The sequence below is a fragment of the Zootoca vivipara genome, chromosome 13 (genome assembly GCF_965207765.1).
Source record: "Zootoca vivipara chromosome 13, rZooViv2.hap1.1, whole genome shotgun sequence".
Lineage (NCBI taxonomy): Eukaryota > Metazoa > Chordata > Lepidosauria > Squamata > Lacertidae > Zootoca > Zootoca vivipara.
Window position 1 is genome coordinate 44,106,323 of NC_142596.1, and position 27,327 is coordinate 44,133,649.

The 27,327-nt window shown below is 40.7% G+C and overlaps 1 protein-coding gene across 3 annotated transcripts in view; it reads right to left on the bottom strand.

Annotated features, from left to right (window-relative positions):
• Positions 1 to 27,327, bottom strand: part of USP22 (ubiquitin specific peptidase 22) — a 116,439-nt gene that overhangs the window by 41,135 nt on the left and 47,977 nt on the right. For 2 of the 3 annotated variants that reach the window (XM_035132101.3, XM_088656692.1), the window contains 3 exons: positions 23,351 to 23,464; positions 22,818 to 22,862; positions 17,169 to 17,270 (listed from right to left, as the gene is read on the bottom strand). In XM_035132101.3, the coding sequence (XP_034987992.1) occupies positions 17,169 to 17,270; positions 22,818 to 22,862; positions 23,351 to 23,464 (261 nt within the window). The remainder of the gene's footprint in view (positions 1 to 17,168; positions 17,271 to 22,817; positions 22,863 to 23,350; positions 23,465 to 27,327) is intronic. The other variant, XM_035132102.3, reaches the window with a different exon arrangement.

The following is a 27,327-nucleotide window of genomic DNA, read 5'->3' on the forward strand; positions in this document are numbered from 1 at the left end:
CTGCAGGAACTGTGGGCAAGTTATCATACAGGAGTTTACATTGCAACATGAACACTCCGCTGTAGGGCTGGTTGATGTTAAGATTTTCAACATTGCAATGTATCACCAGCCAAACATCGTGCTTTGGCGATAAACCACAATGCTGAAGCAAGCTGCACTGGCCTCAGCCAGCGAGGCACAGGGTGAAACTGCCTCAGCTTTCACTGCAGGAGCTGAGGTGCTTTCATCCCAGTGCCTTGCAGGCTGAGGCCAAGGCCGCCGGCCCCAGCCTGCTGCTCAGCTGGGGGTGAGGGGTGGAAAGGCTCCTGCCCTCAGCTGAGCAACCCCCAATGTCCCTCCCACTCATGTGCGAGCAACAGGGGCCACGGGGCTCCTTTCTGAGGCTCGCTTGCCCCCCACTCCCCAAAGATGGACCAGGCAGTGGTAGCTAAGTGCACAGAGCCCACCAAGCTCCATGTGTTTGACTGCCTTTGCCCGTGTGGGGGCGCTGCCTCTTTTCTCCTGGGGTGGTCATTTATCCAGGGAGGAAAGACACAGCCCACCCTTCCAGGTGAAGTCTGCAAGATGATGTGCTGGCAAGCACTGGGCCTGGCAGCACCATCAGAGAGCCCTTGCACCGCCTGGCTGAGCCCACCTGACCCCAGATGAGGGAAGCATGTGCCAGCCTTGGCAGGGCAGGGGGAGAGGTCTAACGGAGCCGGCAGCTCCCCAGCTGAGCAGCCACAATCCTGCTCCTGCTCACAAGCAAGCAGGAGCTGGATCCGGGCTCTGTCAGCTGGGGCGGGGGAGCACTTTAACGGAGAGTCAGGGGCTCTGTAAAACTGCTTGGCTGAGGCAAGAGCACTGCGCACTCCTCAGACAAGCAGTTTAAAGAGGCAGAGGGAGGAACAAGTTGTATCGCACCTCGCCGATATATTGCCCAGGCCTACTCTAGTGAGGAGAAGAGACCACGCAAAGGTTCTTGAAAGTCAGCCATGGAAAAGCTGATGCATGGAACTTGGCAGCTGCATCAAATCACTCTGTATGGAGGCTGCCATTTAAGTCCAGTCGCAAACGATTCTGGGGTTGCAGCGCTCATCTCGCTTTACTGGCCGAGGGAGCCAACGTTTGTCCACAGACAGTTTTTCCGGGCCATGTGGCCAGTATGACTAAGCCGCTTCTGGCGAAACCAGAGCAGTGCATGGAAACGCTGTTTACCTTCCTGCTTGGAGCGGTACCTATTTATCTACTTGCACTGGCATGCTTTCGAACTGCTAGGTTGGCAGGAGCTGGGACTGAGCAATGGGAGCTCACCCCTTCGCGGGGATTCAAACCGCTGACCTTCCGATCGGCAAGCCCTAGGCTCAGTGGTTTAGACCACAGCGCCACCCGCGTCCCTTAGGATGTGCATGTAGGACCTTTCTAAAAAGCAACTTACAAGAATCTGCATATCATCACTTGCTCATACACATTAACCACAGTTTGGGCATATCTGCACATAACTGATGAGTAGAAATACCTGCTACTGACTCAGCTAAGTACTGGCTGGGAGGAGAAGCAGCGGTTTCAGAGGAGTGAGGGTACAGAGCACACCCTAAGTCTTTTAATTCTGATCTAAACATATGAGAAGTGGGGGGGGGGGACGACGACTACTGAATAATATGAACTGTCCAGGAGATGAGAGGCTTCAACCAGATTCTGAGGTACAGAGTAATCCTTTACTTGAGATATACCTTTCCTCCCACCCACATTGAACAAGTGACTCATTAAAAAGCATAATAAAAGGCAGGTGTGGTACAGTTAACATTGTCCTGGGTGCACAGATAATTGAAGACACACACAGAGAGTTCTGTGACTCATTGATTTATCACACAGTTGTTTCACCAGTTAAGTGAAAATATCTGCGTCAAAAAAGTTGGCTTTATATCTGTTGGCCATATATAACTGCCAAGAGTCTTACAGTGATGCCTTAGCTCTGGCGGAGGGAGGAGATCTTCAGAAAGCTTTCCAGCAGTTTCCAGAATGCATGAGTACCACCACCACCACCGCCACCACATGTGAGGCTTCCAAAATCCCACATAATATCTAGTAAGATCCATCCCTTTTAGGAATATTTTAGTTAGGTTAACAGTCATGTATCAATATTTCATTTGTTTTAAAAGAAAGTAAGTACAGCTAAAGGCTTCAAGCATATGCCCCTAGGAAGAAAATAATTGGAAAAGACTGCAGATTAAATTATACCCCATTGTAACATACAAAGACACTCCTCCTTCAGTTTTCAAATCCCCAAGCTAGCTGGTAGTGGCTATATGATTAAGTGGTTTTCTGTGTGAAGTATATACATAAGTTTTCTGATAAAGGGTAAATGCTGCTATGGCTGAATTAATCATCATCATCATCAAACCTTTTATTGGCATCACTTAAAAACATCCATAACAAATCAATACAGAATTACCACCTCCCCAGTGGCACAAAACATTAGCCAAAAGAAAAGAGGCAAAGCAGTCGCTCGTCACAGGCTGAATTAATCAGACTTTCTCACAAACAAATTTCATGAAGTTTAAATCTCACTCTGTCTTCAGGAGTCAGACAAAGCAAAATCCCCTTCAGCAGGACATTTTTTACTTCAGTGAATCTGATGCTTGTAATCTTCAATTTCATGCTCTGCAAAATGTGTATGAGTAAATCAAGTTTGCTGGTCCTTCCTGAGTAGGATTTCTTCTACTCAGATTAGACATCCAAAAGTGAAAGAAGCTAAAGAGATTTCATCAACCACTTGATTCCAACAATATGAGACATGCACTCCTGAAGAGAATTTAGTGTATTTTTAAAGGATTAAGATTGGAATAAATTGAGACAACCAACCATATTATACAGAGAGGGAAAACCTTCTTGCCCCCATGGGCCAGGTGTTGTGGGAAGAAAGCTGCAGCTGGTATATGCCAGTGGACTTTGAGGAACGTCAACCTTAACAGGGAGGAAGCAAATTCATCAGGAGAAATTGGCAAAGAGTGCAGCATGGGTACTTCCACAGGTTGAACTGGAGATTTCTGTGGGTCACACATGGCCCATGGGTTGCCGAGGTGTATTTTGTAAACCAAAATCCTTTTAAAAAGGATCATCAACTGAACCCTTCAAGCAGACCACTTACTGTGTAGTATTTCTGCCAGACAGCAATTGCTCTCAGCTGTAGAGGTGGATGGTGGCATTAACACTCTTTTTCAACACTACAAGGCTATTCTGGACGGTTTGAAACATTAATATCTCCCACATTCCACTGTTAGCAAACTGTCAACGTTCAATAATGTTTGCCATTGGTTTGTGGGTTTGCTGGTGCTGACCTTTAAAACCTGGAATGGCTTAGAACAAATTATATCAGAAACTGCTTAGTCCCATAGGAACACTCTGACCTGTCTTGGAGGTCTAGCTCTGTCCCATGTACTTGTGAGAACAGGTATGCAAGCACAAGAGATGGGGCCTTTTTGGTGGTCATAGAGAGGCTGTGGCATTCCTACTTCTTGGTACGGCAGGAGACCTGTGACCCTCCACTATACAATAGCACATGGCGCCAAGCCAAAAGGGCACAAAATAATAAAAAATGAATTATTGTGAAAATAATAAATACATGGGGAGGGCACTTAATTTTGTCTTTGCTCAGGGTACCATATTACCAAAGTCCGCCCCGTTGGATGGGACCATAGCTCAGTGACAGAGCACATGCTTTCTGTGTAGGTGGTTGCACATTGAATCTCCAGTAACTTCAATTAATAGGGCCTAGTATCAAGTGATGGGAAAGATCCCTGCCTTACGCCCTGTAGAGTTGCTGCCAGTCAAAGCAGACAGTATTGGGTTAGATGGAGAAAGAATGGGACGTCATAGGCTGCTTCCTAAGTTTCTAAAAATGGTTCATACATGAGTCATCACAAAATAAAAATCTGTAGCACAATCCAGAACTAAATTACATTGTATAAGAAAGTGGATGTTACACATTTGTTTTCCTAGGGAGCAGCTTACTTCCCAGGAGTAAGGAAAACAAGATGCAACAAAAAGGAGAGCAGTTTTCATTCTGAGTACATTGCAACTACAGAATTAAGGTACGTATTTTGATTAGCAAACGTATTCCAAAAAGCATTTTGAAATATGTACTTTTGGACTGGATTTTGCAGACTGAATGTTCATCCATTAGAAGGCGCACCAGAATATCTTTATTTATTTAACTAGATTTCAAACTGAATCACAGATATATTTTGTGCGGTTTGAAATAAAAATGATTGTTACTTGTGTTCCAAGCTTTGGGGGAGGGTCACATTATGAATGTGATGAACAAAAAAATTGCAGCAACAGAATTTATAAGTTCATTTATGTAAAAGAACTACAGATATTCTCAAGACCTGGATATCACATCATTTATGTATGCCCCCTTTCTATGCTCTCAAGAACTCAGCTTCCAAAAATGCCCAAATCCAAAACTGGAAGTGAGAAACAAAGCCACTGCTGCTCACATTCTGTATAAAGGAAAAACAAAGTTTCAAAATCAAACCGATCCAGTATGTGCTCAAATAAAAAAATAATTCAAAACTTCCACAAAAGCCAACGGTTACGTAAGCATAACTCTCTTGACTGAAATACAAACAAATGTTGTGTGTGTTTTGCATTCCTAAACAGTAAAATCTTGATAACAAGCATGCATTGGAGGCTAAATCAGATATAGGAAAACAGGTAGCCAAGAGCAAAAAAACAAAACCAGTAAAACTGTAAACCAACAAGCAAACATTCTGTCTCTTTTTACCTTACACAGTTCTAAATGCCATAATATAAGGAATGTCGGAAGTTCTTCATAAAACGGGTCAGAGGGAGAGGAAGCGAACATTCAGAACAGCAACAGATCCTATATAACTTAGCTAGCATCTATGCCACAAACTTTTAATTTTTGAACTTGTTAATTTTTGAACTTGTGATTTATCATCCAATCCCCTAAATGGAAATCTGTAAGTAGCGTCACTAAGGCGCATGATCACACCAGACATATGAACATCATTAGGTATTGAAAACCTAAGCGAACTGCATCCAAATCACCAGATTAGACACATCCCGTTAGGCAGCAAATCTGGGAGCTTTGATTTGACTAAAATTTAACATCAACCACAGATTTCTAGAAGCAACAAACCTCTTAGAACTCTGAAGCAGCTGCGTGATTCTTCTTTCACAGATGGCTGGTACAATTGAGCCTCCTGGAGCAGTCTGCTTTCAGAAAAGCTTTCTGGCCATTTATACACATGCCTTTTCCTTCTCTTTTTTGGAGGAAAAAAATACACATCAAGGATTTAAATTCTCTCATTATTACTGTATTAGTCAAAGATGACAAGCAAAGGCCCAAGTATTAGAAAGACTGAAGAGATAGTGGTAACTGAAAGCACAAAACTACCTTTCTGCATTTTTTAAAAGTAAAATGTTACGGTGCTGTCAACTTCAAAAAGAGCAATGTTTAGATCTTTGTATCTGCTGTAAAAAAACAACACTGGTCTATTTTAAAACACATTCTCGGTGAATAAAAGAAAGGTTTATTTTTTCCTGTCAGTTGATTCTACCAGAAAAACTTGAAGTACTTGCCAGTACAGGGCTTAAAATGTAAATTTTACATTTATTTTACAACCAAAAGTCCCCTGTGAGAGGGTGATTTTGCTAGTACTGCTGCAAAACAGTTTATGCAAGGAACTTAAACTGTTTTCAGAAATATGGATGAGCCTGCAGTTTGGCCCGGGGAAAAAATCGGTCTTAAATATCCTTACATCATTTACGTAGATATAAAATATAAATTTCAGCAATCTGAAAGCAAATCAGTTAATTAAGGGACCGCTCTCATTATTCATTTCCCAGTAAATTTAAGGTATATAGCCTACTACACAATTTAAAAATATTTAGGCAGCATTTTATGCCACTCTTGACTCAACATGTACATTCCAAGTCAAAACTGGAGATAGCAAAATCCACTTTCAACTATGCTTGTTAAGACTGCCACTTCAGTAAAAAAAAATTACCAACACTTAGCCCACCCCTGTTAAAATTTGTAACCAAAGTTTACGGTTTCTTACTCTAGTTCACCATCTGAACTAGATATTGGAAAGCAAAATAAACAGGCAAAAAAGTAGCACATTTTCTACTTTTAAAAGTAGGCAGTCCACATCTTCCCAACATCTCTACTTAGGCCCTTGTGTACAGAAGCTCATGCATAGTTTATACAATACTGAAAGATGAAGCAGTGTTTCTGGTTGCTGCCTAGAGAACCAGAAGTAATTTCCAGGCCACTGTTCTGCACACACTCCCTGCCTGTGCCACCTTTATGCTGAAGAACTATTGCAATATTTATTCCACTCATGCTTCACTCTCAGGTCATGCGGCCAGAGTGTCACACAGCTGCAAAAGCCACCTGCCACTGTTGTGTTGGCATTGTCTGTGGCACCTCCCCCAGCTCTCATCATTCTTCCTGAAAAGGATTTGAACTTCTTCCCTTTTCGGTCCCCCCCCCTTGGCTATGTAAAACAACAACAACAAAAAGTTTCTTCTCGCTGCCTTTAATTTTTTTTTTGCAACAATGCAAAGGGGAATCCCAGGTGGCTCTAGCTAATTACCCATGTGCTTTGGGAACCTAATACCACCTATTGTTAATGCAGTAGAGTCTTCAGCCACAAAGACACTTCATATGCTAATCAGAGGCAGGCTGATCCCTAGCTAATACCTCAGTCTGTTGAGGAGTACTGATCTTATGGAGGAGAGGGGGGGGGGAGACGATACAAAAATTTAAGTTGTGCAAGGAGACCAACAAGAAACTGAATTTTCCTTCCTCCTTCCGCTGCTTCTATCACTACTGCTGAAAATTAGTTTGAACATTAAAAGAAAACAGGAAGAAAAATAATAATTCTGTTTCAATCAACTTTAGAAAAAATTCAAGAATGATCCAGTCAAAACATTATCAGTCTTCCGATTCAGAGTATGCAGAGGCTGTCTGGTATGCCACAACAGAACAATTGAGCCTTAGACTGGAAGCCAGGGTTCATTCAGAGCGATGTCTATAAAGCTTGTTTTATATAAGCTAACCAGCTATGTTTTGTTGCTTTATGGTGTGCTCCTCACTTGCGCGATTTTTGCTTATGTGTGCAGGGACCCGGAACATAAACCCTGCGTAAAGGGGGGGGGGTGTATTTCCTCTACACAAGCAAAGATAAAAGTACACCATGTATGGAAACAACCTGTCTATACTGTCACCAAATGTTTATAGAAACCACAGAATGCTATGGCTTCCAATCATTAACATGTAGGGGAAAGATACCTTGCTAGTACTTCACAATCATGTACATTTTCCTTTCCTCCCCATACTTGTAAGGTGGTCCCTGCTTGTTTAGAGGCTTATCTAGTCCAGCTTCCTTTCCCTACAACAGGTGTTTTCAACCAGTGTGCTGTGGCACCCTGAGGTGTCTTGAATGATGGTCGGGGTGCCATGGGCAACACTAGCCTCTGTCCCTCTTTTCTTCCCTCTCTCCTCTTATGCCCTTTTGCATCACTGCCTCCCAAAGACTTGCACAGCTGTTTGTTGCAGCAGCCCTGGCTACAAGCTCCCCAGGCAAATAGTGCCTTTGGGGCTGGCCAGGGGGTGCTGGTTGCCAGCAGCTGAGGCAGCCTCGGAGTAAGCAAGTAAGTGGGTGAGGGAGCTAATGGGAGGCCAGGCAGGCATGCACTGTTCTCACCTTTCCTGTGCTTGCTGTGTGCAATGCCTGCCTGGGAGCTGAGTGCCCACTGCTGCCATTGCTGCTTCCCAAGGTAAGGTGCTGGCCTCGCATTCACGTTTCTCCAGTATCTGACAGGTCGCTAAAGCTGGGGGTATCCTCCTCCCAGGCCCCTGGGGGGGGGGGCAGTGCGAGAAGGCACCTCTCTTTGGGGTGGGTGGGGCAGCTCAGAGACCAGGAGTGGTGGCAGCGGCTGCCCAGAGGACTCCCAAGGGGAGGGAGAGGAGAGGAGACTGAGGGAACAATCAACGAGGAAGGGTGTTCAAAAAAGGGTGAGGGGCTGCCAGCTCTGCAGGCAAGGGATGACATAACTGGGCTCCTGAGTCCCACAGGGGTGCCGCAGGAAGAATGTAGTTGGCCAAGGGAGCTGTGGACTCAAAAAGGTTGGAAACCTCTGCCCAGGGCCGGCTCTAGGTAGAGTCCCGGTGGTGCGGGGTGCCAGGGCGCCGGGCTGGTAGGCAAGGTGCCGGAGCGGATCTCCGCCCATCAGCGCCAGGGCACGCGACCTGCTCGAAACTGCCCTGCCTCTGCCCCAGAAGAATTATCTAGAGGCCTCTAGTAAGCCTAGAGGCAAGACATGCAGGCCACAGCCCTCTCTCACAACTCCCTAGGAACTGGTACAGAGGCATCTGAACCAGAAAACAATAAACCGTTGTGACCACAGCATTATCCTTCATGAATGTTCAAAGCACTTTTAAAATAATCTAAGCTAGTTGTAGCCACCACATCAAATTCTGTAAGGTAACTACGGTTGGCATTCATCCATCTCAGGAGACAATGGAAGAGTGCACCTTTGGGAGTGAAGTCAAACCGTTGGAGAGTTACAGGGTCTGCTGTGGCTGTAGAGACTGATACAGGAGAGGCATGTTTTGTTGCAGCTAGGGCAAATGATGGTATCCAGTTATGCTGGTGCAGGTGTACCAAGGTGTCTCTTCCTTCTGCATTCCTCCTAGTGGTCCTTCCTCCTCTGGTTACTGTTGCGGATACAGAACCTGACTAATCATCTGCAGACACTGCCATCATCTTCAAGGGGATTCCCACATGGTGAAGTTAACGTTGCCAAACTTCATGTCACATTTGCAGACATCTTTGTAACACAGAGTTGGTCTGCCAACAGGCCTGGTGCCTGAAGCCAGCAACCCATAGAGCACGTCTTCCATTCTGTGTAAATGACCAAGCCAGCGTAGACGTCACTGAGACAGGAGTGCAAACATGCTAGGATTGGGGGCTTGGGAGAGCACATCTTCGTTTGAGACTGTGTCCTGTCATGTGATGCCCCAAATCTTCCTGACACAGTGCATTGGAAGGTTTATAGGCGTCACTCCTGGCAGGTGTAAGCTGCCCACATCTCAGTACCATAAAGCAATGTGCTCAACACACAAGCCTGGTAGACATTCATCTGGGTATTGATCATTAGCATCCCATTCTCCCATACCCTTTTGGAGAGACAAGCTGTTGCTGTAGCCGCCTTGCCAATACTACGCTTGTGCAACGCAGCGTAGATAAAATGAAATACATATTTTTGTATCTACTGAAACTCCTCCCCTGCCCTTTACTTTCATTGGAGGACCCCAAGTTCTAATGTTAAAAGGGGGAAAACCTTCTCCTTACTCACTTTTCACATCATGCATAATGCTATAATTCTTGATAATGTCCCCTTACTAGCCTTTCTTTCTAAACTGAACAACAACCTCCAAATCACAGGAGAGGTACTTCAGATGTGTGAACAGCGTGTTAGAATTTGTAGAACTAGAGAATATTCAGAGAAGGCTAAGATTTTAACATCTTACAATGTGATAACCAGAACTGTATGCCAACCATGGTCACATCTGTATAAAGCCATAAATTAGAATTTTATTTCTGAACGTTTTTTCTAACTTTCCTAAGCATAAAATTTACCACCCACACTACTTGCCACATATCAGTTCTCATTTTCATGCCATTCACCACAATCAATATATCTTTCCAGTTAACTCGTGAAAAATTGTGCTATCAGCAAGTTTGGCCATCTTCCTGTACTCCCTGAACCCCAGATCATTTAAAACAAATTAAAAGGCAATGGCCCCAATACGGAGGTTTGGGAAACCTCACTTCTTACTACACACTGTGAGACTTGTCCATTTTTCCTACTCCCTACTCTCTGCTTTCAATTCTTTAACAGTTACTAAACCATAAGAGGACCCCATCCTCTTATCCATAACTGCTAAGTTTATTCAGAAGCCTTTGCATGAAGGACTTTGCCAAAAGCTTTCTGAAAGTTCAAGGACTGTACAGTCTTTGCCCTGCATCACTCCTATCCACATGCTTGTTGACACTTTCAAAGAAAGGTTACTGAGAAGCTCTTACCTTTACTCATGTAAATAAGCATCAATCTGCAGGAAACAGGCATACAGAGTTTTAAAGAAAGGTTAAAAGAAGTCCAGTATTATGAATTTTCTATTTCAAAGGTGTGAACCTTTGTGAGCCATTTTGACCAACAAGCAGTATAGAAATGCTGTAACAATAACAGAATGCTCTGAAGAGGGAGGAGTGTGCGTGGAATAGGGCAGGTAGATTGCCAGATGAGTGCTCCTGAGCTATTCTACCCACACCAACCAGTACATGCATAAAACTTGATGATGAGGTTTACTGTCAATGTCACAAGCACTAAACAACAAACCACCCAGAGTACATTTATGCAACCTCATTCCTTATGACATTTAATCTTTAGAATTGCCTGATTTCTTTTAAGCATTTCCCAATATTTAAATTTTCTTGGTTTGCTGTGATAACAATCTCTGGTAAAATACTTTGCATTTTCACTGCAACAAAATATTGAGAAACGCAATTTCCTCTGGAGTTCTGTTGCTCTTGTGGACAATAACTGGATTACCTGCAATATATGAACAATTACACTTCAAACCTCCCTTTTCCAAAATAAAAGGATTGTGACCATTTCTTTCATTGGCTCTTCAGTCTGTAACAATTACTATACTTTCAGGTGATTGGGGGGGATCAGACTTGCAATACTGGGATATTCAAAAATTCAGATTTAAGAAACACTTATGCACAGAGCATAGGAATTCAGCTCTCGGATAAAGAATAGGGAAAACCTGTTATACAAAGTGGGCTTTGTTAACAGTTTCAAGTAATAAAAAGTTGATCATGTGGATGAAATTGGAGAATACAAAAATTTTAGATCTTGAGAGCTATAACTGCAGTTTTGGTTGGCACGCATATCTAAATTATGAAAAAGCTAAAATAAATAAAGAATTTGCTAACCATATATTAAGAGGGGCGTTAAATAAGGTATGGATTAAATATAAAAGGTATATCAAATTGAAAACGCCATGGTGGATCTCACCTATTGAGGCTCATGCAATTAAAAAATTAAATTCTGAGAGAAAATGGCCCACATATAGACAATTAGTATAAGAGCATGAAGAGGATTATAAATTAAAGACATATGAAGAATTAAAATGTTTCGGCATTAGTAATTGGCAGTATATACAATTGATTAGCATTTTTAGAGCAGATAAAAAAAATAGGGTTTGCAAAAGAAAATTCTAATTTTGAAAAGGAAGTGATTCAAAACAATAAAAAATTACTTTCTAGAACATATAATCTCATTTTGGGGTGGGATTAAATTGAAGAAGAAACAACTGAATCAATGATTAAATGGTCTAAAGATATCGGCCAAACAATTCAAATTAATCAATGGGAGAGATTGTGGAGTCAGGATATTAAATTCACGGCATCCTATAACATAAAAGAAAATTTTATTAAAATGTACCACAGGTGGTACCTAACACCAGTTAAGATGGCCAAAATTTATAAATTAAAAAACAATTTGTGCTGGAGATGCAGTGAGGAACCTGGCACATTTATACATATGTGGTGGACGTGCCAAGAAATAAAAAAGTTTTGGTCAATGATACATGAAGAATTAAAGAAAATCATGAAAAAATCAATAAAGAAAAAACCAGAGATGTACCTATTAGGATTATTAAATGAAGAGATTCCCAAAAAGAACAAGAAAGTGTGCTTATATGCGTGTACAGCAGCCAGGATTTTAATCGCTACATATTGGAAGACATCTAAAATACCTACAAAGGAGGAGTGGATTAGTAAATTCAGCGAGTACTTATTAATGGCCAAATTGACAGCAGCTTTGAGAAATCAGTCGAAACAAAAAGTAAGAAGCGAGTGGGAATGTTTTGATGAATACATTAAAAAATATTATGTAAGAGAGGATATGCTCTCATGCTTAGAATAAAAAGGTATGAAGTTTGATAAAAGATAAAAAGTGGAGATAAAGAAGATAGGGGGATAGGAAAATATATAAAAACAGAATGCATGCAAAGAACATATACAGAGGAATAAGTAATTAATTATACAATTAATTATATGTCCGCAGCACCAGAAATCGCTTCTGTGCCTGTCTGGAAGCCGAAAATCACATCTGGACATGCACAGAAGTGATTTCTGGAGCTGCACTGCCCATGTCCAAAATGTCCGCAGCGCCAGAAATCGCTTCTGCGGCTGCGCAGATGCGAATTCTGGTGCCGCTCAGCGAGTCCCCACGCCGCGCTTATTCTTCGCAGGGGGAAGGAGTTGGAGGGGCGGCTTTTTAAATGGAGACAGCTGTGTGCTGATGGCGAAGCTCAACTGAGCGGTGCCCAGCACAGGGGAAAGGAGAAGGAGGTGCGGTGCTGATTTCTGCAGCCATGGGAAAGGAGGAGGTGGACGAGCATACGGGAGGTGCCAACTCGCTCCAAGCCCGAGCCCAGCCGCTTGGCAGAGCCATGCTTCCCCGTCCCTGCAGGCGAGCCCACCCGCTGCCCTCCAGAGCGAAGACACAGAGGGCAGGTGAGGAAAAGGCAACGGGGGGGGGGGCGTACACTGGAATATACGGTAAATAATAATGGGGAAGTGAAGGGAAGAGAGATGATACCCTAAGATTAGGTATGAAGATAAGAATCCTAGGCTTCTCTTCAGATACAAGAGTGCATAAAATAAAATCATAAGTGCACAGTATTCTTAATCACTTTGACTAATATAATTCACAGGTAGTGTAATCAATCAAAATTTTAAGGTAATCAATGATTTACTAGACATTTTGAAATGGCAAACCTTCTTCCAAATTGAACAATAGGGCATGTTTTTAAGAAGCTGATGGACCAAGCATGACAGATTTAAACAAAATGTCTATAGCTTGCCAGGGGTTTGGGTGGGGGGAAGACTGAGAGAACACCCTCTGCCACCATTGACTTCCCAGTCTCACTTCAACAGCCCTTCTGCAGAACACAGCTGGCTCTAGGGAAAAGGGCCATCTTGAATACTCTCCCCACCCCCATCAGTAAGGGAAAGAGCAAACAGCAGAATGTACAGCAGCACAGGAGGATGGGTGAAGAAGGTCTATTTAAAGGAGGATGAAACTCTCTGCTTCAACCTACCATCTGCCCCCACCACGCCACCTGTGAAATTTCATGTGCTTTTGGGAAACATATAATAGCGTCTATACAAAGAAATATACATGCCTAGAATGTGACAGATAAAGAAATAATGAGACAAAGGGGAGGAAAGCATTTCTTCTCAATTATTTCTTACCAAAAATGATTAAAACAGATTCACTAACGCCTACTGCAGGCAAGTCATGTCGTCTGAATATCCAACAATAAATACAAACGAACACATGTGGAGGGGCTGCCCAAATAATAGCAATTTGTATCTGTATGTAATGCTGATGAATCAGTATGTAAGATAACACACAGAGAAATGGTTGGAAGCAGGTATGTATCCCCACTTCCCACAGTAAAAGTACTTTAGTGGAAGAAATCATTTTTTTCCTGTCAAATGTAGCCCTAAACCCCCAACTTTCTGGGCACATAGTTTTAGATACTTTTAAATCTTGACACAGACAAAAATTTGAAGGCTTGGTAGAAGACATTATTAAAAAACATGCCTTCAGAAATAAAGATCAGTCATTTCCCCTTATGCTTTGAATTTCAGAAGGTCCCCCCACCCCCCTTACTATGGCACAGAAGCTTTCACGGAGTCAAAAGACTTTTAAGAGGTACTGAGGGTAAAATTTAATGTTGTGCTTTTCCATCTGTGCGTACATTGCAGGTTGCCAGATGGAGCAATCCTCATTTCCCTCCATGCACTGTTCTGGGGATTCTCTTGACACACACACCTGAGGCAATTTGGGAAGGCACAGGAGTAGAAGAGAAGGGAAAGTCCATGTGCAGGACATCCACTGGCAGGGCTGGTTAGGTAAATCTCTCCCTAAATATTTTTAAGGGGCAGCAAAATACAGTGTGGTGTGGTAAACTGCAAATCTCAAAATAAAACTATCAGCAATCAGTTAAACCATCTCCAAACAACTTGACCATTCTTGAGGTATAGGCATGGCTTCACACACCATCCCTGCTATTCAGTATTGATGGACCTTCTGTTTTCTATTATATATTAACTATTTGTTTGAACCTACATCGTGTATTTTATGCATTGTGACTTGCTTGTATTTCTGTTGATTATAGTTTGGTAATTATTTACTGTATTGTACTTTCTAAATTTCTATTTAATTATTATTTACTGATATTATGAGAGTCTATTTTATTGTGTACTATTATATTCTAATGGATTGTTGAATACAAATTAATAATAATCATCATTATTATATTACTTTATTTGATATAAGTTGTTTATTTTAAAGCTATGTTTTATTATGTTTGTTTTTTAATTGGATCGGATTGTTATGTGACCTTTGGTGTATATTTTGTTGCTGTAAACCACCTTGTGTATAGCAATATGGAAAGGCGGTATACAAATTTAAAGTGAAATGAAATGAAACACATTCTAGCCACACAACGCCAATGTTACCCATGTGAATTTTTTTCATTATTTATGCAATTGGCTTCTAGAAACACAAATTTCAAAACATTAACACAGTATGGCAAAAACAATTATGAAGCAGAGTATTATTTATAAAGAGCCAGCAACTAAGGACTATACAAAGAGAGGCAGGCCCTTCCCACAATTATACAGACAAATAAGAACAAGAATTGTGACATCAGAAAGGAGTCAAAAGAGATACCGGGTTAGTAGGGAGGGTTGATTTAAAATGACAAGATGTTTGATTTAAATCACATTTCCACCAATGCTTCCTGTCTTTTCATATATTGTACAATGGTGGAAATCTGACCAGTAAATCATGTTAATTTACACTGTTTCTCACAATCTTATAGGAATACAGGAACCTGTACACTGGGAAATTCCATCTTTTCTTCTTTCTAGTGTTGTTCCTTTATTTTCCACTCTGCCTTGGTCCACACCCCCACCCTCAAAAACCAAAACAGCAAAACAAGAACGAAATATATACTTGACTGACAGGTAAAAGTACGATAGGGGCAAAGTAGAGTAGCTAATTTTCATCAGATCAAAATTAAATACCTATGGTTTGTAAATATTCATATTTGAGAAACTATCTGGAAGAGGCATTGATTCAGTTTAGAAATTAACCTTTGGGTTTTGATCAAGATTTAATATTAACCCAAGTGTTTAATTTGAGAAGCTTTGTATTTGAAAAAAGCTTTGGGGGGAAAATCTGATTTAAAATATAAAAACTATTTTTAAAAACCATTAAATTTATTCACCCTGTTGGGTAGGCCTGAAGAAAAGGAGCTTAACAACAAAGAAAGTGACATGGCTATCTGAAAATGCTTATCTTTGCCCCTTATTTATTGGGAAATAGATGAATAAACCTTAGACTGTATCTTCATCAATGAACCACCAGAATGAAGCAGATGTGTAGGTGTCAGCAAAAGTTGAAGTAATGAAAAATAAACAAAGGTGATATACTGTTAAAAAAAAGTAGAGTAAGAGGAGAAAGGCTGAAGAAAAGGAAGCTAGAAGAGAGAGAAGAATGTGACTAAAGTGAGAAACAGAAGAGCAAAGATAGAAGAAGTAGTTGAAGATAGAAAAAGACAACTACAACAGTTGGTCCTGTTTGCACATAACACTTAGCCAAATCATGGTTTAGTGGTTTGCTGCTCCATCGGGGCGAGGCGCAGGGCACCTTGTTGACGTCTAGCTCCAAGAAAGGAGGAGGAAAAATGAAGGGGTGGGAAGAAGCGGGAGGAGAGAGCCTGCAAGGAGGGAGGAGGAGGACTCTGTGCTGCTTGGCGGTGGCACATTAGCAGCATGGTCATGGACACCCCAGAGTAGGGGCCTTACTGGTGGGGTGGCTGAGGCCCCTCCGCACAAGCTGATTCAGTGTCTGGTGGGGTGCCCCCTCCTCAGACCAGCCCACTCCTGAACACAGTGAGTGGAGGTATCTCAGCCACTCTGTCTCCGATGGAAGGAGGGAGGGAAGGCATGAGCGCGTGCGGACGTACACCAGCCCACAGGTTCTGAGCGACAGTGAACCAGCCCCCCGCAGAAAAAGTTTGCTGACCCCTGATACATGCACTGAAGAAGCTGGGTTTTGCTCACCTATCCTGCTCTTAGATCATCCAGCTGTTTCCACTCTGAACTCAAATAGTCCCAAATGCATGAGTTTTGTTACTTTCTGAAAACTGGGGATATTTTTGTATTAATTGGGTTCCTGAAAAAATGTCAGGTGTGCCTTATTAGGTGGGGCATGCAATTGCAATCCCTTCCCCAACCACACAAAACCTTTAGATAGTTACAGTCACTTCTACATAGGGCACAAATGACTGACAGGCAGATCATCCATTATTTAAAAAGGGTCCAGAAGTAAAATTGTTTTATGCAAATCCTCTTTTCCTGGAAACTTCTAGTCATACCTGCCTTTCAAATTAGCCTTTCTTTAGGTCTAAAGTGAGCATACAAATGTTTAAAGGATAGAAATATGAAATAACCAAATTATATAATCAGTGAAGAAATGCAGAAATCTGAAGAATTCCATTTGAAGTCTGCCACAAGCTGAAGCAGAAAAAAGAGCCACATGTTACACTTTGCTAATGGTCTGCAGTTGTAAAGTTAAGCAGTAAGTTAAAGTAAAGTTAAAGTAAAGTTAACACTCTGATTTGGCTGCGTGATTTGTACCCGCACAACTCATTTGTACTGGAAACTGCAAGAGTTGAAACAGGATAAGCAAAACTCCAGAAGCTTTTTAGATTTTCTCCTATTAGGTCATTACATTTTCACACATTTGCTCCTTAGTATTTGTGTAAATAGAAATCAAGTCTCCTGCTTTGAAGACTACGAATGATGATTCTTAAGTATTTTAAGTGACAGGGGAGAGAACTGAAGTCAAAGTGCAGTCAAACTAATGGGGCAGGTCAGAAAACAATAGAAAATGGATATGCATTTAAACCTTGAAAAGGAAAAATATTATCCTGAAACATGGATACTGACCACAGTACTGTAGAATGGGCATGGAAATAGAAGACTCTTGCTTACCTATGGTGCAGTTTGTAGTTATTTTTCTCCGCTTGGGGTTGTGTCGAAGCAGCTCTAACTCTCGTTTGGTTGGCTCCCACGTTGAATACTTTTCTCCAATACCTGAGTAACAAAGAGAAATATATATGTACTTTGGAGGGTTGCTTGAAAAAGAGCTACAATGGTACATTGTAACGTAAACTGTACCATCCATTAAGCTGGATTCCCCATACATATTACCCCAACAGTAGGCTTGCTTTTCTCTATAGTTCAGAAAGGCAGCAATTGACCTTCACAATATGTTCCCATAAACATGTACTAAAAGCACACAAAGGCAGCTACTTGTGTAGAATTCCTACCCGTTTCCAAGTAACAGTTCTCTCTCTACTCTCCACCCGCAACAATGGGTGAAAAAACCTTCAATTAAAATCACAACAACAGATTGCCCTTCATATGGGAATTTGTTTCAAGCACCCACCATTCTCTTTGGGTTCACAGAGGTCATCCTGCCAGCACAACTACTCATTGAAGCTAAATACAAATGGGTTCAGAAACAGCCCCACTGTGTCCAGCTCTGTTCAATAAAATATGGCAAAAAAGCAACCCAACCCAACTTCTTTGACAAGCTACACACCTATGTTTAAGAGACATAACACAGAATCAGATATGTAAGAAGGGATATCAAATAGTTTATTTCGAAAGAAAGAAAGAAAGAAAGAAAGAAAGAAAGAAAGAAAGAAAGAAAGAAAGAAAGAAAGAAAGAAAGAAAACACATTTTGGGATGTACCGTATACAGAATATCAAGGAACACCTTGTATTTCCTTGAAACTGTCACTGCAGACTGGATCTCCAGAAATATATATGCCAGGACCCAAAGAACCATAAATTAAGTTATATGACCTGAAGGCAGCTTTAGACTCATCCTTCTCAAATAATAGTCCCCTATGGACGGTAAAGCAGCTTTGAAACAGAGACGTTTCAAAGGCCATTCTGGTGATCAGTATTCAAAGAGAAGTCAAAAAATTTAATCTGGCTAGCATGAACCCCTTGGGTGAGTCTAAGCAGCTCTTTGGGTTCCAGGCTTCAGTTAAACTACATGCTCCTGAAAAATATTTAGATGCACTGATTTTAATGTCTTAGGGCAGTTATCATCTCTCAACAGGAACAAAAAATGAATAAATACCACCCTTATCTCAAAGAGCTATAGCTGAAAATGTGTCATTCTAACAAAGCAACAATGCTTCTTGTGGGAGCCACAGTTTGAAGAGATTGTTCTTCAGAAAGGATGTTAGCAAAATGGACTAGATGCAGGAACCACATGCACAAATGCATGCACAAATGCATCTAGATTTTTAGTCTGAAGAAGTGTGCATGCACACGAAAGCTCATACCAAAATAAAAACTTAGTTGGTCTTTAAGGTGCTACTCTAGATTTTTAGTTTGAGATACTAAGGGACCAATAATGATCTAAGAAGCAACCCAACGGAGAAATGTGCAAGACTGGCTACTGTTAATCATAAAAGCATTTTGGTACTATTATGAAATGCACTATTGTAAAAATGAGGTTTAAAGCCAATTAAAGTTCATCTTGTTCTGTGTGGAATACATATTGCTCATAGTGGTAGTACAGAAAGCAATCAAGCAAATGCATTGTGCAAGACCAGGGTAAAACAGGTGGAAAGCATGTATAGCAGGCTTCCTCAAACTCAGCCCCCCAGATGTTTTTGGCCTACAACTCCCATGATCCCTAGCTAGCAGGACCAATGGTCAGGGATGTGGGAAATGTAGTCTCAAAACATCTGGAGGGAAGTTTGAGGAGGCCTGGTGTATAGTGTGCTGTGAGGTGTAATAGTTATTTGATATTCCAATATTTTTTTCATGGTGGTTTTTAATTTATTTATTTAACTTGTGCACCACATTGGGTGCCATTTTTATGGCAGAGAATATGGCCAAAAAGAACTCCACATAAGTGATCTTTCAATAAATGGAATGTTCCTCATGTGAAATTCAACAAAGCATACATCCCATCAACATCTTTTTCTCCTAGTGATTGAAGCGAGTAAGAAAAATAAATACGACCCACAAAAATAAAGGGAAAACTAATTTCCATGAAATATTGGGCTAAGTGGCTACAGTGTTTCAGTACATTATATAGTCTGCATTTGCAATGATGAATGAGGTACCATTACAAATACGTAACTACAACACAACTACTTAGCCAGATGCTTCTTGCTGGCATCTTCACTACAGCATTTAAAATTGTCCATCAGCACATATATTACAGAAGCTCATCTGCTCCCACAACCCAATGCTGCTTTAACTAATTGAAAACATTATAAATCTAATATTAAGTTATGCTACAGTTAGCATGAAGGAGTTAACCTGGTACAGCCTGTTAAAGAGGCTTCAGAACAAAAATGATAAACAAATATTCAGTATGTAAGGAAAGCATGTTTTAGGGCAAATCAAACAGAAATAGACATACACGTTTGTGTGGATTAGTGCCCAGCTACTTAACAGAAAAAATTGGCCAGCTCAGTAACAGAAAAGTAACCACACAGTTATATACATGGACAAATATTTAGAGCAAAACAGCTTGGGTTTCTAGGTTCTCTTTAGAAAATGAGTTTTGTTCAGTTTTAGAGTGCAAGCCAACTGTCATAGCGCCTTAGGTGGTCTCCTGTTTTTCTCAGGAAACACTTAAAACAAAGCAAGGTACCACTCAAATATGTAAGAATGCTGATGCCAATATTTTAGCAGATATACAACTGCTTTTTCAGCACATGGTCTGTTGTGACATAAAATTAGGTACATTAACATAATGACAACAGTAGTGACTAACCTAAAATCAGAATCACAGAAACTGACAGGCTGAAAATGATCAGAGAATACTGTAAGCTCAGTACTCTCCAATTGCCAGTGGCTGCTTTAGACAAGAGACTTTTAGTAGTGTTAACCACTGAAGCATTCAGGGATTGGTTCTACAAATTTACAGAATTTAAAAGGAATACACAGATAACTGTGTGTAGCTAAGGTTTTTCTTCTAAATGATAAAAACACCACACTTTGAACATAAAACTGTCATTTTACACCGTAAAATCAGAGTTGGAAGGGACCCAATCCAAACCCCTGCTCAGTGCAGGGTCTGCAATGCAGGATGAGTCTCTAGCATCCATGGCAAATGGCAATCCACTGAAGGACAGCCGTCATCCTCAAGGCAGTCTGTTTCACTGTTGAACAGCTCTTACTGCTTAATAGTAACAAAGCATTCACAGAGCTCTCTATGAGCATTCCAAACAGTTCCAATATATTACGAAAGCCAGTTCAGTATAGCACAGGGGTCCCCAGACTACAGCCCCCGGGCCGGATGCGGCCCAATTGGCCTCCCAATCCGGCCCGCGACGACCGCTGCCGCCCGCTGCCGCCGCCCGCTCTTACGGCGCAGCGGCGATCTTCAAAATCGGGGGGAAATTGCCAAAAATCCTTTGTGCGCATGCGTATGGGCTTCTCCCGACCCAGAAGAGGTCATTTCCGGTGCACTTCCGGGTCGGGGGAGGCCCATATGCATGCACACAAGCGATTTTCGGCGATTTTTTCCGACTGTGTGCGCATGCGCACGGGCGCGCGCTCCCCCGCCCTCCGGCCCGCTGCGCGTGCACTCCCCTACCCTCCGGCTCGCCGCGCGGTCGGCGCGGCGGGCACCGGCCCGGAGCCCGGTAAGTCTGGGGACCCCTGGTATAGCATATAAAGGGCAAGACTTGGATTGGAGAGACCTAGGTTCAAATCCCACCTAAGCAATGATGCCCACTGGGTCATCTTATGCCAATTGTGCTCTCACAGGGCTGTATCTGACAAAAGTTGTCTCATTAGGGCAAGCACTCCTGTGCAACAATATTTCCTCTCCCCACATGTCATCCCCAAATCTGCAAATGGATGGGTGTGGGTCCCAGAAGTGACTGGGGGGGGGCAGCATGGGGGTGGACAGGGAAAGGAGAGGGAGAGGAAGGCTCATCACACAGGCAGAAGTTTTTGCACTAACTGAATGCCTTTGTTGGATACAACCCACAGCCTAGCCTACTTCAGAAGGCTCTTTGAGGATAAAATGTGTCCCATTCTAAGGTTTGGGGAGAAAGGGTGGGATTTGAGGGTAATGATGTGTTTCCCTCTTTCATAATAAGTTGTTGGGCTTTTTAAAAAAAGGAATCATAGCTCAGTAGAACACATCCTTTGCATGTAGAATGTCCCTGGCTCAATCCTATTCTTGGTATCCCCAGTGAAAAGTATCAAGTTAAAAAGTTGAAAGACCTCATCCCAAGACCACTCGAGAGCTGCTGGGTTAGTTAGGCAAATAGTCTTATAGGCTATAAAAAGCTTCCTCTATAATTTATCATTACAACCCTTAAATTAGATGAGTATTATCCTCACACTGCAGGTAGGTGTTGAAGATGAGAGACAGCAGTTTAATGGAAGCCCTAGTCTTACACTGAAATGATTAGATCACACTCTTTACCACTACACTAACATTCTACATTCTCAAGTCCTTCAATTCTAATTCTTAAAATACTATTACCATCTTGCAGCCGCTAATATAAAAATACAGTATTTACTTGAATGAAAGATAACTTTTTTGGCCAAATTATGTTGCAAAATTTAGGGTGGGCACTAGATTTGATGGCACCAACAAATACTTTTTTGGCTTCAAGGTTTTGAAAACTGAGGTATGTATTAGATTTGATGGCGCATTAGATTCGCATAAATATGGTACACTGACCTGCTCTTCCCATACTAGGATAACCAACAATATACCTCAACATTTTCTCTTTCCTTTGCAGTATGTTTTTAAACACACACACAAAACCCTGGGGACTCATGAAGGATATCAGCTGAACTCTAAGTAATATTTACAACTATAAGTATGCCACACAACCATTAATGAGACTTGGCTGCATGTTTAGTATTGGGCTATCAATGCCAGACTACAAGTCACCAATTTATATTTTTTGTCCAGTGCTGCTGTTTTGCTCTTTCAATTTAATTACTTCTTGGGCCAAAGACAAGCAGATATTAACACATTTAACGGGTTACTTGATTACCATACACAGCACACAAGGTTTAGAAATACCTTCACAAGTATTTATTGTTGGGTATTCTTCTGCACTGTTACCTTAAAATGAATTTTGCATGAAACATTGTATGCTATGATTTTCTTGTTCTCAAATCCATCACTCTTCCCCCCCTTTCTCTGCCTGAACTACTTCAAAATATTAGTAGTCATTATTTTGAGAGATGAAGAACACTATCAGGCCTACAGCAATATTTATCACACAAGAGTAGGTGATATGGCTTTATTTTAAGAGCCATTTTCCTGAACCAATTAAATGGAGATTGACAAAGAGGTTCTTTTAAAAAAATGCTTCAATTTGGCCAGAACAATGTTTAGTTTTGCTTTCCTCTCAAAAAAATGAAGGGCATATTTTGGAGTAGGTCAACCATAGAAAGTTCATGCAAAGGTTTACCACCCTTTACCTCCTGATACACATTCTCTATAACAAGAAAGCAATCTATAAATGAAAAAGCGGCATTGTAAACCATGATTCTTGTCTTAAAATGGCAGATAATCGGCAAAGGGACGCTTGTTAGTGAAATGCGTCGCCAGGTCACACTTCTTACCTGTCATTGTACACTGGTAGTGAGAAACCATTGTTGGGGTGAAGGCTAAAAAAGAAAAAATTAGGGAAAGCAAACTGAATAACAAAACAAATGTGTGTACATATACTTGTGTGTAAATAGTTACAGATATACATACTATATGTATAAACAGAGTGTGTGCTTATAAACCTGGCACATTCTATGAGATAATCACACAGGGATAGAGGTGACACTTTGTAGGAAGGGAACATATTTCTTTTGTGCTATACTTAAAAGTAGATTTATTCTATTAACTTTGCACAATCACAAGAGAAGGGGTTATTTCATTGAAAGTAAATTTTAAAAGCGTAGGTTGGCTGAAATTTTATGAGGTGTGCATGTTAAGCAGTCTAGCCTCTGAAGATAAATTTATCTCTACATTTGTTGCTCCTACAACTTGCATTGGTACCCCGTTTCCCTATTATTGATTTCTACCTTTCGATGGGTGGGAGGGCCAGGTGTAACTAAGAATGAAAGTGAGCGTTCTTTCAGCAGATACTTAAATAAAATCAAACCTTGTAGCTTCCAAGCCTTCCGTTGTTCTTCTTTGGCAATTTGTTCCATATCTTTGTCGTATATGTAATCTTGACACATAAAGCAGTATATACCCCCATACAAAAGGTCTATGGCTGCAGAAACATAAGGGGGTTGGGAAGGGGGTTGGAGAGAGAAACACAAAAAATTAAAAAATTAAAAATGTAGGCATTGGCTTCCATAATAGCATCTACACACATATCCCCTGACCTTGAAAGGGGGAAGGAAGAACAAAAATACCAAGTGTTACTATGACACATGACACTTTTAACGCCAACAACCTTTTCTACAAACAAGTATTCTCAGACAAATAAGGAATGAACATTTAAAATATATTTCTCAGATTCTCCTGGTAGTTAAAATTATTCCTTGCCATGGACTCAGATTTGAACTCAACATGGACAACATGATAAAAATTCCTTCTCTTCAAATATAAATACAGGCAAATCTCTAATAAGGACTAAGATACAGAAAACAAACAGCTTGCAAATAAAAAAAAGGCAGTCCACTAGTGTTATAAAAGATGAAATAAGATGTTCAATTATAGAAAGCTGCATCAAAGCTAGGCTAGTGACAGAATTACTGTACTTCTTCTGCCTGAGAGATCAAAGTGGGCAAAAATCTATATCCCAAATACATATAACCAAAGCATTTTTTTCTAAGATGAACATCAGCACATTCCTCTCAATATTTTAAGGGTTCTCAATTTAGTAAATAAATCACAAATCACATCTATCTCCATTGACTGAAGTGTAAAAATCACTGATTCATTATTTTCCAGAGTTGCCATGGTGCAAAAACATGGATCCAAGCCACTTATCCATTAAATCTTATGTCACTTGTGTCAACAGATGTATTCCGCAATTTGCTGGTGGTTTTGCTGTTATCCTATGTAAAATTTAAGAGAATCCATGAGCACCCGTACCTTAGATCAATGTTTTTATGGTGCTGACAAGCACTACATCTGTGATTTTCACTGTACAGTCCATCACTGTTAGGGCTGGTGGTTTGGGGTGGGAAACTCATGTAAAATCAAGCAAATGCAAGAAGATCCATTTTAATTCTACTGGATACGATTTTCATCCAGACACTATGGAAAAGCAAATAATTTGTGCAAATGTGCTCTCTCTCTCTCTCTCTCAGTCTGGGGAGGGGTGTAGCAACCAGAGGAGTTGTTGCCCACTGTACTCTGTTCTAAATGTACTAAATATTCTAAATGTGCCCACATGTCCCCAGATATAAATAAAATATTTACAGCTAACAATGTAGGTGTACATTTCTGGAAGGATGCAGGATGAATAGTCCACCACCTAGAAAATGGTTCCCAAACTTTTTCGGCCACTGCTCCCCTTGGTTCCAATAAACTCATCCCCAGTGCTTCCTACCCCACCCTATAAAAAGCTTTATTCAAAATAGTGGTTTGCATGACCTACTAAGGAAGATTAACAACACAATTAAATTCAAAACAGTAACCACTGCACATTTGTTCAAAGTCTAATTTAAAATCTTTAATTTAATTAAATCAACAAAATTAATGAACTTGATACAGCGATACCAGCTTCTCCAAGTCTGGTAGTCATTTACACCTCCAGCACCCCCTGCCACACCATCTTAGTGCCCCCAGTTAGAGTACCTGGACACGAGAAGGAGTGACTAATGCATATCAGTTCAGCAGACTTAGTCTGTGACTCATCAATCTGTTGGTGTTCCTTGCTTGGTGTTACGTCTTGAATTGCTGAGTTTATTTGGAGCAAGGGAGATTTTTTTGTACTTGTATGTATCTATCTGCAAAAGCCTAAAAACTATGTCCAGAACTATTTTGCTGATCTTCTGTAACAGAAAACTATTTGGACCTTAAGCTGCTTCCTTGTGGTGAATGGTACTGGGGGCAACTTCCTCTGTGAATCATATCATTCTCAACAATATTTTGCTATCCCAATCTTCAAACAGCTCTTGAAGACATACACTTCTTTACTGTTCTTATATGAACTTCAAAACCTACAGGGCATTCTTACACAAAACAGATTCAATCTAATTAATCAGCTGGTTTTTATCTGCTAATACTTACTTCTTGCTGAAAATGGAGGTTCCAAAATTGCCCTCTAAAGATGCATTGAACTCCAAAAACAGAGTCAAATCAGTCTCCTCCCAATAAAAGACAACACAAGCTATTTACATTTTTTACAGATATTATATACACAAATTCATTAAGAAATTTCAGTTCAGACTGATATAAGACACATAAAAAAATTCTTGCATCAGTTTCACATCCTAATTTGGCTTAGATTGGTGCCACACTGACCCATAAAAGATGATAACCAGGATTTCAAACGTCCCATGGGTTCAGGTGGCTGCCAGTGTGTTCTGTCTCATTTTACAGATAAATGCCATATTTCTCAGCTGATAATTCAGTTGACATGGCTAAAAACAGATACTATACAGTGGTACCTCGGTCTACAAACAGCCCTGTTAACGAACTATTCGGTATACGAAATCTGCAAAACCAGAAGTAGGTGTTCTGGTTAGCGAACTTTCCCTCGGTCTACAAACAGAAGCCGAATGGTGGAAGGGCACCGGAGGAGGGAGGCCTCATTAGGGAAAGCACGCCTCGGTTTAAGAACGGCTTTGATTTAAGAACAGACTTCTGGCACAGAAGTTCATAAACAGGTACCACTGTATCTAATTCACACATGCCTCCTCCATCAGAAGAAACTAGGTTGACTTGAATGCAATGCCTGCATGTAACAAGAGCTAACTGAACCTCAAGATATAAGTCCAAGCTATTATAACCTCCTTTCTTCTCATCTTGTTTTGAAATAATGTGAACTATAAATATCCAATTTCAAATCTTCAGGTATAGAAGCCCTGAATTCTGAAGGACTTAATGTATGTGAAAGTTTAGAGCAGTATCTGAAAATATCTTAAATTAGATTTCCCAAAGCATGTTTTGAGAGAAGCTGTTCTTCCAACAAAGCCAATACACTGTGTTTCAAACGGTGGCCAGATACCTTTCATAAACTTTATCTTTAAAATAGACCATTGAAAGAAGTACCACTACATGCATTCCAAGTGTGCATTGCTGTTGCTTCTAAACATTATAATCATTATAAGCCTGACCAAAATAAGTTAGGGATATTATGTATCTTAAATCTTAAACTAACTAACTAACTAACTAACTCTACAAACTAAGGTTCCTATTCCTACCATTCTTGCTTATTATCAGTGTAGATTTAAAAAATAAAATGCCAATTTTAACTGTTGCATAGAATATGGTACTTGCTTATATAACAGTTACATACAAATTAACTGTTGCTATAGCAATAGGGTGGGTGGATGTTAGGAGCCTCATAAAGTGATATTTGAATGTTATATTTTAAAATAGTCAGATATTTTCAAGTGAATTATCATAGCCCTTTATATATATTATATACTACAACTTTATCATAAATCAAGGAAACCTCTGCAATTAGTTTAAATTTAAAAACAGAAGTCAATTATTACAAAGTCCTCCAGTATGTGATATGCAGTACAGGTATGTGGAGATTTGAAGAGAAATTGGATATTTATGAGACTCATTTTATTATAATCCTGCCTCATGAAGAATTTTCAAAACAAGTTGGAACAAAACAAGATGGAAAGGTGGAACAAAGGCTATTTTTTAGCTTGCAATTACTTTAACTTCTTCCACTAAGAGCTATTTAATACTCAATCTCTCTGAATTGACACAAACTTTTCAAGATTTTACCCAAGTACGTTTAGGGATTATGGGGCCAAAGCCTTCATCAATCCTTAGAAACCTTTTTCATTAGCAGTACTGTATATGCGACAAGACAGCTTTGCTAACAGATTCCCTGGAAGCAATCGGTGAGATGGCATCTCAAAATACCCTTTCCCGTCAAACGTTGAGGCTCATGATACACATTGCCAAGTCAATCACTAACAAACTGGACCTACACAT